Below are 12,662 nucleotides of genomic sequence, written 5' to 3'. Positions count from 1 at the left end.
CAACACACCCCAGTTCCCTCTCTATACACTACACATACCCCATACACCAACACACTCTAGTTCCTTCTCTGTACACTACATGTACCCCATACACCAACACACCCCAGTTCCCTCTCTATAAACTACATGTACCCCATACACCAACACACTCCAGTTCCCTCTCTGTACACTACACATACCCCATACACCAACACACCCCAGTTCTCTCTCTGTACACTACACATACCCCATACACCAACACACCCCAGTTCCCTCTCTATACACTACACATACCCCATACACCAACACACCCCAGTTCTCTCTCTATACACTACACATACCCCATACACCAACACACTCTAGTTCCCTCTCTGTACACTACATGTACCCCATACACCAACACACCCCAGTTGCCTCTCTCTACACTACACATACCCCATACACCAACACACTCTAGTTCCCTCTCTCTACACTACAGGTACCCCATACACCAACACACCCCAGTTCCCTCTCTCTACACTACACATACCCCATACACCAACACACCCCAGTTCCCTCTCTATACACTACACATACCCCATACACCAACACACCCCAGTTCTCTCTCTATACACTACACATACCCCATACACCAACACTCCCCAGTTCTCTCTCTATACACTACACATACCCCATACACCAACACACTCCAGTTCTTTGTCTATACACTACACATACCCCATACACCAACACACCCCAGTTCTCTCTCTATACACTACACATACCCCATACACCAACACACCCCAGTTCCCTCTCTATACACTACACATACCCCATACACCAACACACCCCAGTTCCCTCTCTGAACACTACATGTACCCCATACACCAACACACCCCAGTTCCCTCTCTCTACACTACACATACCCCACACACCAACACACCCCAGTTCTCTCTCTATACACTACACATACCCCGCACACCAACACACCCCAGTTCCCTCTCTATACACTACATGTACCCCATACACCAACACACCCCATTTCTGTCTCTATACACTACACATACCCCACACACCAACACACTCTAGTTCCCTCTCTCTACACTACACATACCCCATACACCAACACACCCCAGTTCTCTCTCTATACACTACACATACCCCACACACCAACACACCCCAGTTCCCTCTCTATACACTACATGTACCCCATACACCAACACACCCCATTTCTGTCTCTATACACTACACATACCCCACACACCAACACACTCTAGTTCCCTCTCTCTACACTACACATACCCCATACACCAACACACCCCAGTTCCCTCTCTATACACTACACATACCCCATACACCAACACACCCCAGTTCCCTCTCTATACACTACACATACCCCATACACCAACACACCCCAGTTCCCTCTCTGTACACTACATGTACCCCATACACCAACACACCCCAGTTCCCTCTCTATACACTACACAGACCCCATACACCAACACACTCCAGTTCCCTCTCTGTACACTACATGTACCCCATACACCAACACACCCCAGTTCCCTCTCTATACACTACACAGACCCCATACACCAACACACTCCAGTTCCCTCTCTATACACTACATGTACCCCATACACCAACACACTCCAGTTCCCTCTCTGTACACTACATGTACCCCACACACCAACACACCCCAGTTCCCTCTATGTACACTACACATACCCCATACACCAACACACCCCAGTTCTCTCTCTATACACTACACATACCCCATACACCAACACACTCTAGTTCCTTCTCTCTACACTACACATACCCCATACACCAACACACCCCAGTTCCCTCTCTATACACTACACATACCCCATACACCAACACACCCAAGTTCCCTCTCTATACACTACACATACCCCATACACCAACACACCCCAGTTCCCTCTATATACACTACATGTACCCCATACACCAACACACTCCAGTTCCCTCTCTATACACTACATGTACCCCATACACCAACACACCCCAGTTCCCTCTCTATACACTACACATACCCCATACACCAACACACCCCAGTTCCCTCTCTCTACACTACATGTACCCCATACACCAACACACTCCAGTTCCCTCTCTATACACTACATGTACCCCATACACCAACACACCCCGGTTCTCTCTCTATACACTACACATACCCCATACACCAACACACTCTAGTTCCCTCTCTGTACACTACATGTACCCCATACACCAACACACCCCAGTTCCCTCTCTATACACTACACATACCCCATACACCAACACACCCCAGTTCTCTCTCTGTACACTACACATACCCCATACACCAACACACCCCAGTTCTCTCTCTGTACACTACATATACCCCATACACCAACACACCCCAGTTCTCTCTCTGTACACTACACATACCCCATACACCAACACACCCCAGTTCCCTCTCTCTATACACTACACATACCCCATACACCAACACACTCTAGTTCTCTCTCTGTACACTACATGTACCCCATACACCAACACACCCCAGTTCTCTCTCTATACACTACACATACCCCATACACCAACACACTCTAGTTCCCTCTCTCTACACTACAGGTACCCCATACACCAACACACCCCAGTTCTCTCTCTATACACTACACATACCCCATACACCAACACACCCCAGTTCCCTCTCTGTACACTACATGTACCCCATACACCAACACACCCCAGTTCCCTCTCTATACACTACACATACCCCATACACCAACACACCCCAGTTCCCTCTCTCTATACTACATGTACCCCATACACCAACACACTCCAGTTCCCTCTCTATACACTACACATACCCCATACACCAACACACCCCAGTTCTCTCTCTATACACTACACATACCCCGCACACCAACACCCCAGTTCTCTCTCTCTACACTACAGGTACCCCATACACCAACACACCCCAGTTCCCTCTCTCTACACTACAGGTACCCCATACACCAACACACCCCAGTTCCCTCTCTCTACACTACACATACCCCACACACCAACACACCCCAGTTCCCTCTCTATACACTACACATACCCCATACACCAACACACTCTAGTTCCCTCTCTCTATACTACAGGTACCCCAAACACCAACACACCCCAGTTCCCTCTCTATACACTACATGTACCCCATACACCAACACACCCCAGTTCCCTCTCTCTACACTACAGGTACCCCATACACCAACACACCCCAGTTCTCTCTCTATACACTACACATACCCCATACACCAACACACCCCAGTTCCCTCTCTATACACTACATGTACCCCATACACCAACACACCCCAGTTCCCTCTCTATACACTACATGTACCCCATACACCAACACACCCCAGTTCCCTCTCTCTACACTACAGGTACCCCATACACCAACACACCCCAGTTCCCTCTCTATACACTACACATTCCCCATACACCAACACACTCTAGTTCCCTCTCTCTATACTACAGGTACCCCATACACCAACACACCCCAGTTCCCTCTCTATACACTACATGTACCCCATACACCAACACACCCCAGTTCCCTCTCTCTACACTACAGGTACCCTATACACCAACACACTCCAGTTCCCTCTCTCTACACTACACATACCCCATACACCAACACACCCCAGTTCCCTCTCTCTACACTACACATACCCCATACACCAACACAATCCATTTCCCTTTCTATACACTACACATACCCCATACACCAACACACTCTATTTCCCTCTCTCCACTACATGTACCCCATACACCAACAGAAAAGGAACTCAGAGCTATTGTTATTTCTAAACGTTTTAGTATGTAATTTTTAAAACTCAATTAAAAACTGAAGAATTTATAATATTGTTTTCTGAAAGGAGATGCTCATCGCATACTCGTAACATTGAGCAGGGTAGATACCAGTGAGTGAGTGAGTGAGTGATTTTGGTTTTACGCCGCTTATAGCAATATTCCAGCTATATCACGGCGGGGGACACCAGAAATGGGCTTCACACATTGTACCCATGTCGGGATTCGAACCCGGGTCTTTGGGGTGATGAGTGAACGCTTTAACCACTAGGCTACCTGACCGCCCCTTAGGGTAGATACACACTGATATTAATAGAAAATAGAGTTTGTAAACTGTGCAATACGCTGGAAGTAGTAGATGTGCACCATCTTTTCTTTGTATGTCCTGTATAGGAGCATTTGTGTATTGAGTTTTTATCTCCATACATGTACCGGCCACAAAACATTACCATCAATGTCTTAAAGCATGTGACATCATGTGTATTTCATTTAGTGAATTATTGAAAATTGTTTGTTAAAGATTAATTGATATGTACATTACACATTTTTAAACTTATGGTGTCTCACATTATGTATTTCTTTCTTCTTTAATCCTATGTGGAAACATGCTTGATCCATGTTTCCAGCTTCTAAATCAAAATCCTACACTTGTACGCTGTGCCAACCCACTTTCTCTACTTCAGACCCCTGTACACTGTGTTGCAGTGTTCTTTGACTTCCAATAGCGCTGAGTGTCATAAATGTCTTAAATTTCTGCTTTCCTCATGTACCTTCAAAAGTGTCACAAATCTGAAGACTCTGACAAGAAGAATAAGTCAGCTATGAATTCAACTGTCACGTCTCGTGCTCTTGATGCTTCCTGGGACTCCCAGGTGCCTGTCTTATCTGTTGCTGACGATGTGTTTACAATCTGAATGATTTTGAGTATAAATAGAATCTCTCACAAGTGACTCAACTCAGCACGCCTGGGAGTTTTATACTTTTATCAACTCCTGCTATGTTTCATATCAAAAGACAGACTATTCTATTTGTCAGCCCTGGTATAACTTTACATCAATGGATTGTTAGTCAGGACCAGCCCTCTATCAATGAAGATATTTTGAATGTACAGAATTTTTCTCTAGGCCTCTATTTGTTTAGCAAACCAAATCAGTAAATATTAGTGAGGCCAAAGTCTATAATTATGCCCTACACTGGTTTTGGGGTCTTGTCTGTCTATGATAACTTCAACAGATACAATTCAGTTGAATCTATAGATAGTGTCATCTATACAATTCAGTTGAATCTATAGATATGTCATCTATACATTCTATACAATTCAGTTGAATCCATAGATATGTCATCTGTACAACTCAGTTGAATCTATAGATATGTCATCTATGGACATGTCTTATTTGATAAACCCATGAACGTTTCTGCATTACACACACACACACACACAGTCAGTCAGTCAGTCAGTCAGTCAGTCAGTCAGTCAGTCAGTCAGTCAGTCAGTCACTCACTCACTCACTCACTCACTCACTCACTCACTCACTCACTCACTCACTCACTCACTCACTCACTCACTCACTCACTCACTCACTCACTCACTCACTCACTCACTCACTCACTCACTCACTCACTCGAACTTGTTTCAATCAACCTGCATCTGTCCAACCATATCCCAGTGCAAGCACTAAAGGCTGTGCAATCTGTGTGTCCAGGGTGGATCAAGACCTTTGAGGACTACTACCGGTCACAGACCAAGCCAATCTTGGACAACATGGTCACAAAGCTCGAGGAAGACAAGAACCACAAGTTCATCTATGCTGAGATTTCCTTCTTTTCACACTGGTGGGATGAGATTGATGACAGCATCAAGAAGAGAGTCAAGGTGTAAGTACGCTCATGTTGCATCAATGAAGGAGACCAGGGGTACCCTCACCGTCCATCCAGGAAAGAGTATGTACTCCCATGTTGCATCAATGTTATCAATATTGGTATTTTGCTGAAATTAGTCTCAGAATAACTATATAAGTTATGTGCTCTATAATACTCTTACAGCCAGTCAACTTTCCCCTCTTCGAGGGTCACTGGTCACGGATTGTTTGTTACCTTTGTTTTTGTTTTTTCTCCTTGGCTACCCGGATGATATTCCAGAAGTCTTGACTAGAAAGTGAATTTGTCACTTTTATTGATAGTATATGGGCATTTCGTCACATTGATCAACAAAATGAAATACAGTTCTGTCTTGGAAATAATGAGGAAATGTAGGTATCTTTTGGGGTAGCATCGGTATTGAAAGGGTGCGATTTTCGTTAACACTATTTTGACTTGTGACAGAAACTAAATATTTCACCTGAGCATTGCTTATTTTATCTTGTGTATTTGTTTTGTTAGTGCGTAAAATGACTAAAATTTTCACTTAGGCAATTAAATGTTTTCAATGAGGCATAATAAACCTTGTTCAGACATAGAGAACAAACAATTTAGGATTAAAGCACATTTTTAGGATAACCTGTTTGATATGATGCTAAATTCAAACGAAATATCCTACACATTTTGAAATTACTCCAATACCTAACATTAAGTTGCTTAATGTCGTCTTGCAGTAGGCATGAGTTTTTCCAAACCAGCAGTGATACCAAATAAGAAGTGCATATAACTTCATTTTTAATGCAGCTGTAGATGTGGGACTCATCCCTCTAAGTTTGTCTTATTATAAGTGGCTGCAAACCTGAATATCTTAGGAGCAAAACCAAAGTTTTTACGAGCCAACCTTTGTTTCCAAGGAGCCTGACCGAGAATCTCCGATGACACATGTTTGCAGGGCTTCATTGTGTGAAATCTAAAGATGGGTATTCAATTGTAATACACAGGTCATGTCTATAATAATGTAAATAATTTCTTTTGGTGCAAAATCACTTAAGTTCATGCATATGCAAAAGAGTACAACAAAACCTAGCTAGTAATGAAACCCCTGTAATTGTATTAACTGTAAATAAATAAGAATGATGACGTGAAACATTTAGAATGAATTCTGTGAATGACATTGGCCTAAATAACTCTAAATAACTCTAGTTTGCAAACTAGAGTTATTTAGCATCATCTGCAGTTACCTGTTCATAGGTAAGATAGATAATGACTTCTCTTATGTTTACTTTTAGGCAGCCAAGTGGTGAGCTGTAGATAAATTTAGGCTGCCAATCATAGATTAAGGTCACTTCGACGACTTTACTGTAGATGTCTGGGGACTTAGTTCTTTAATGTTGTCATGCAGTGCTTATGACTTTGTTGTTAAGGTAACTACATGCATGAGACTTCCTCTTGTAAGTAATATAATTAAACTGGAAGTGATTATTTTAGGCAGCTAGATTCACAGGACTAGTTGTACTGTAGCATTGGGTATCAAAGAGGGAATAAAGATGGTTATTAGTGCGGTCAGCTGTCACCTGATTGGCTCATGATGATGGGAAATTTTTCAGTCATTCAGGAAAAGTTGGGATGGGTGATGCTTCTGTTTTTGAAAGTAATGCAAACACATTTCTGGTAAGGTACTAAATACCGTATTCGACGTAATAAGTGCCCACGGCAATATTTGCTAATATATTGGCTAGTGAACAATCCCAATCAGCACCCCTTCCGATTGATCAATGTACATAAGACACATATATTCATGCATAGTACGCACTCGTGTGTTATATATCCCTGAATTATGGGCAATTAAATTCTTGAAAAATATATCTGTCGTATGTAAACATTTCAGGCTGTTAGCATAAACCACGAAATTTACAATCTTTCAATTAAAAATAATATTCTAATAAGTGCCCCTATTTCTAATTTTGAGAGCGCCCTGGGCGCTTGTTACGTCGAATACAGTAAATGTCATTTTTAACCTAAATTGTAAGTTTGTTATTGTATGTAAATTTATTCCAGCCTGGTAGACAATGGTCAGCTGGAGATTGTGACAGGAGGGTGGGTTATGACGGATGAAGCCAACGCCCACTACTTTGCCATGATAGACCAGCTGCTGGAGGGCCATCAGTGGCTGGATGGAACACTAGGTCAGTGAATCACCTTCTTCTCTGAAACCACACCACTGATGATGCAGCTAAACTTAATTTGCTTATTTGCATGAATGATGACACCCCAAATTGTTTGAGAGCTCCTGATCCACACGTTCAGAGGGCTCATCCTTTGTGCTCAAGATAATGGTTAGAAGAAGGCTCAAGGCATCATGAAAGACACCGAACTTCAAGCGACACAGACAATGTTGAAAAAAACAAAAGTATTATTTCTTATTCTTATCCTGACACAACACATTGCAATTGCCAAAAGTCATAGTTTGCAAAAGGTTGTTCTGATGCTTTGTGAAGCAGTAGCAAGCAGAGCAGATTGTTGTCTCTCAAGGATTTACATCTAACAATCAGCTATGGGGATTTCATGATGTCACTTGACTTCAAGAGCACCAGCGCGTCAGTAGGTTCCTTTAGGGAGACATTTCCAATGGCAGTTCCTTGCCCCGTGGTCATTTACATGGATGCCCACTCCAGAAGTTGCACTCTTACTCAACAGGGGTGTCAGCTTCCACTCCTACACAGACGATTGTTTCTTCAATGACCAGGATCCTTAGGTCCAAGAACAACAAATCCCTTTCTCCAGGTGTCTGCTGCCCCAGTTATTGTCCTGTTTACTACAAGATAAAACAACCAGCTTTCAGTCTTCGTGTGTCAAATCCTGCCTTCCCACTGTCTGAAAATCCATCTGCAACCAGACAGCGTCTTCACCAATTACATTCTGAGACATCTATCTGTGGATGATGTAGAGGGATTCTATCAGTTTGGGTGGGTGTCAAGCTGTGTGCTGATGAGAAGGTAGTGAGGGTTGGCAACCAAGGATAGCAGGCTCCCCGGATGTAGAAGAGGCACGTTTTTGGATCTGTGTTGTATGATCGAAATGAAGACAAAAATTGCAATGTGTTGTGTCAGGTATGCAAAGTCATGAATATTCAAATGCAAGTTAGTTTTTATTTTTCCCTAGAACTCAGCACAAATGTTTGTCTCCATAATAAGGTTGAAGTGTTATAAAATCAATGAACTAAATTAGTTTTGTTTCAAAAATTAGAGCATTGATAAAAAATGCCTTTTTGTTGCAGATTAAGAAGCATTGTTGAAATAAGGAAGAGAATTTATTGATGTCAACTTGTTTATTATGAGGAATGGAACATTTCTGACTATATATTTACTCCTTAATCAGGTCAAGTAAGTATATACTCCGAAATGTTGTGTTCCTCATAATAAAGAAGTTGACACCCCTTAATTCTCTTCCTTATGTGTATCCCTTCTAAAGGCCTTTCAAAGACTTCATTGTTGAAATGTTGTTACATGTTTCATGTTGATCAATCCTCACTATCTATGGAGAAAATATTGGCTATGGATATGAATGCTTGCACCTTATGTTAAGTAGCTGTTTTTGCTGATATTTTAAGCTGTAGACTTCACAGACAGGAGAGAGGGGTGGTATCTCATACAGTGGACTGAACAATTGTCGGTCAGAGTCATCCTACAGATGCCATGTTACCCTTCTCTGGTGACCTTTCTGACTGATAACATCTTTCATCATGTGCATAAGGTGTTTGACTGTGGTAGAATCCCATCATGTGTATAGTGACAATAAGTACAGCTCAATGTCATGTTGTATCCTCTCATTTCTATAGGTCTCCTTCAGTCTGAAACCATTTTTAGTTTTGAATGTGTGATGACAATGTGTGTCTGGTGCAGGTGTGAAGCCCCAGTCAGGCTGGGCAATAGACCCTTTTGGGTACTCCTCCACCATGGCCTACATACTGAAGCGCACAGGTCTGAAGAGCATGCTCATACAGCGTGTGCACTACTCCATCAAGAAACACTTGGCACAGAAGAAGGCAATGGAGTTCATGTGGAGACAGCAGTGGGGTATGTGGCATAGGAGTGACATTAAAGTGGGTGGCAGTGTCACAGTAAAGTGAGTGGCAGCGTCTTAGTAAAGTGGGTGGCAGTGTCACAGTAAAGTGGGTGGCAGTGTCACAGTAAAGTGGGTGGCAGTGTCACAGTAAAGTGGGTGGCAGTGTCACAGTAAAGTGGGTGGCAGTGTCACAGTAAAGTGGGTGGCAGTGTCACGGTAAAGTGAGTGGCAGTGTCACGGTAAAGTGGGTGGCAGTGTCACAGTAAAGTGAAATATACACTCGTATATAAAATATTGTGAACTGACAGTGAAATATAGTTGGTATTTGTTTGACCAAAATTTGTCATGGCTTCCTACCAGCTTCAATTACTTATGAAGTATGACTCCTAAAGGGCCTGAAGTACTGATTGTAGCATGTTGTGTTGTCAGACAACGAGGGAGGCACAGATATGTTCTGCCACATGATGCCCTTCTACTCCTATGATGTCCCTCACACATGTGGCCCGGACCCCAAGGTCTGCTGCACATTCGACTTCCGTCGGCTGCCTGGATCCAAGTACAAATGCCCCTGGAAGCTGAACCCTGTGTCGGTCAATGATGGCAATGTGGCCGAGAGGTATGTATTGTCAATATTGGTGCTCAATGTGACAGAGAGGTACACATTGTCGGTATAGGAGCTCAGTGTGACAGAGAGGTACACATTGTCACTATAGGAGCTCAATGTGACAGAGAGGTACACATTGTCACTATAGGTGGTCAATGTGACAGAGATGTACACATTGTCACTATAGGAGCTCAGTGTGACAGGGAGGTACACATTGTCACTATAGGTGGTCAATGTGACAGAGATGTACACATTGTCACTATAGGCGCTCAATGTGACAGAGAGGTACACATTGTCACTATAGAAGCTCAATGTGACAGAGAGATACACATTGTCACTATAGGAGCTCAATGTGACAGAGAGGTACACATTGTCACTATAGTAGCTCAATCTGACAGGGAGGTACACATTGTCACTATAGGAGCTCAATCTGACAGGGAGGTACACATTGTCACTATAGGTGGTCAATGTGACAGAGAGGTACACATTGTCACTATAGGAGCTCAATCTGACAGGGAGGTACACATTGTCACTATAGGAGCTCAATGTGACAGAGAGGTACACATTGTCACTATAGGAGCTCAATCTGACAGGGAGGTACACAATGTCACTATAGGTGGTCAATCTGACAGAGAGGTACACATTGTCACTATAGAAGCTCAATGTGACAGAGAGGTACACATTGTCACTATAGGAGCTCAATCTGACAGGGAGGTACACATTGTCACTATAGAAGCTCAATGTGACAGAGAGGTACACATTGTCACTATAGGAGCTCAATGTGACAGGGAGGTACACATTGTCACTATAGAAGCTCAATGTGACAGAGAGGTACACATTGTCACTATAGGAGCTCAATCTGACAGGGAGGTACACATTGTCACTATAGAAGCTCAATGTGACAGAGAGGTACACATTGTCACTATAGGAGCTCAATGTGACAGGGAGGTACACATTGTCACTATAGGAGCTCAATGTGACAGAGAGGTACACATTGTCACTATAGGAGCTCAATGTGACAGGGATGTACACATTGTCACTATAGGAGCTCAATGTGACAGGGAGGTACACATTGTCACTATATGTGGTCAATGTGACAGAGAGGTACACATTGTCACTATAGAAGCTCAATGTGACAGAGAGGTACACATTGTCACTATAGGAGCTCAATGTGACAGAGATGTACACATTGTCACTATAGAAGCTCAATGTGACAGAGAGGTACACATTGTCACTATAGGAGCTCAATCTGACAGGGAGGTACACATTGTCACTATAGAAGCTCAATGTGACAGAGAGGTACACATTGTCACTATAGAAGCTCAATGTGACAGAGAGGTACACATTGTCACTATAGGAGCTCAATGTGACAGGGAGGTACACATTGTCACTATAGAAGCTCAATGTGACAGAGAGGTACACATTGTCACTATAGAAGCTCAATGTGACAGAGAGGTACACATTGTCACTATAGGAGCTCAATGTGACAGAGATGTACACATTATCACTATAGAAGCTCAATGTGACAGAGAGGTACACATTGTCACTATAGGAGCTCAATCTGACAGGGAGGTACACATTGTCACTATAGAAGCTCAATGTGACAGAGAGGTACACATTGTCACTATAGAAGCTCAATGTGACAGAGAGGTACACATTGTCACTATAGGAGCTCAATGTGACAGAGATGTACACATTGTCACTATAGAAGCTCAATGTGACAGAGAGGTACACATTGTCACTATAGGAGCTCAATCTGACAGGGAGGTACACATTGTCACTATAGAAGCTCAATGTGACAGAGAGGTACACATTGTCACTATAGGAGCTCAATCTGACAGGGAGGTACACATTGTCACTATAGGTGGTCAATGTGACAGAGAGGTACACATTGTCACTATAGGAGCTCAATCTGACAGAGAGGTACACATTGTCACTATAGGAGCTCAATGTGACAGAGAGGTACACATTGTCACTATAGGAGCTCAATCTGACAGGGAGGTACACATTGTCACTATATGTGGTCAATGTGACAGAGAGGTACACATTGTCACTATAGGAGCTCAATGTGACAGAGAGGTACACATTGTCACTATAGGAGCTCAATGTGACAGAGAGGTACACATTGTCACTATAGGCGCTCAATGTGACAGAGAGGTACACATTGTCACTATAGAAGCTCAATGTGACAGAGAGGTACATATTGTCACTATAGGTGGTCAATGTGACAGTGAGGAGATGTGTGATGTAGTGGGGTGAGATACAGGAGGAGCTGTGTGATGTAGTGGGGTGAGATACAGGAGATGATGTGTGATGTAGTGGGGTGAGATACTGGGGGAGA

The 12,662-nt window shown here is 43.1% G+C and overlaps 1 protein-coding gene across 4 annotated transcripts in view; it reads left to right on the top strand.

The window, feature by feature from the left end:
* The window catches only part of LOC139461023 (alpha-mannosidase 2x-like), a 91,398-nt gene that overhangs the window by 41,065 nt on the left and 37,671 nt on the right, over positions 1–12,662 (top strand). For all 4 annotated transcript variants that reach the window (XM_071242507.1, XM_071242504.1, XM_071242506.1 and 1 more), the window contains 4 exons: positions 5,499–5,670; positions 7,711–7,838; positions 9,555–9,728; positions 10,147–10,333. In XM_071242507.1, the coding sequence (XP_071098608.1) occupies positions 5,499–5,670; positions 7,711–7,838; positions 9,555–9,728; positions 10,147–10,333 (661 nt within the window). The remainder of the gene's footprint in view (positions 1–5,498; positions 5,671–7,710; positions 7,839–9,554; positions 9,729–10,146; positions 10,334–12,662) is intronic.

The sequence above is a fragment of the Haliotis cracherodii genome, unplaced genomic scaffold (genome assembly GCF_022045235.1).
Source record: "Haliotis cracherodii isolate W230 unplaced genomic scaffold, xgHalCrac1.p SCAF_14, whole genome shotgun sequence".
NCBI classification, from domain to species: domain Eukaryota; kingdom Metazoa; phylum Mollusca; class Gastropoda; order Lepetellida; family Haliotidae; genus Haliotis; species Haliotis cracherodii.
This window is presented reverse-complemented; position numbering and strand designations above follow the sequence as displayed.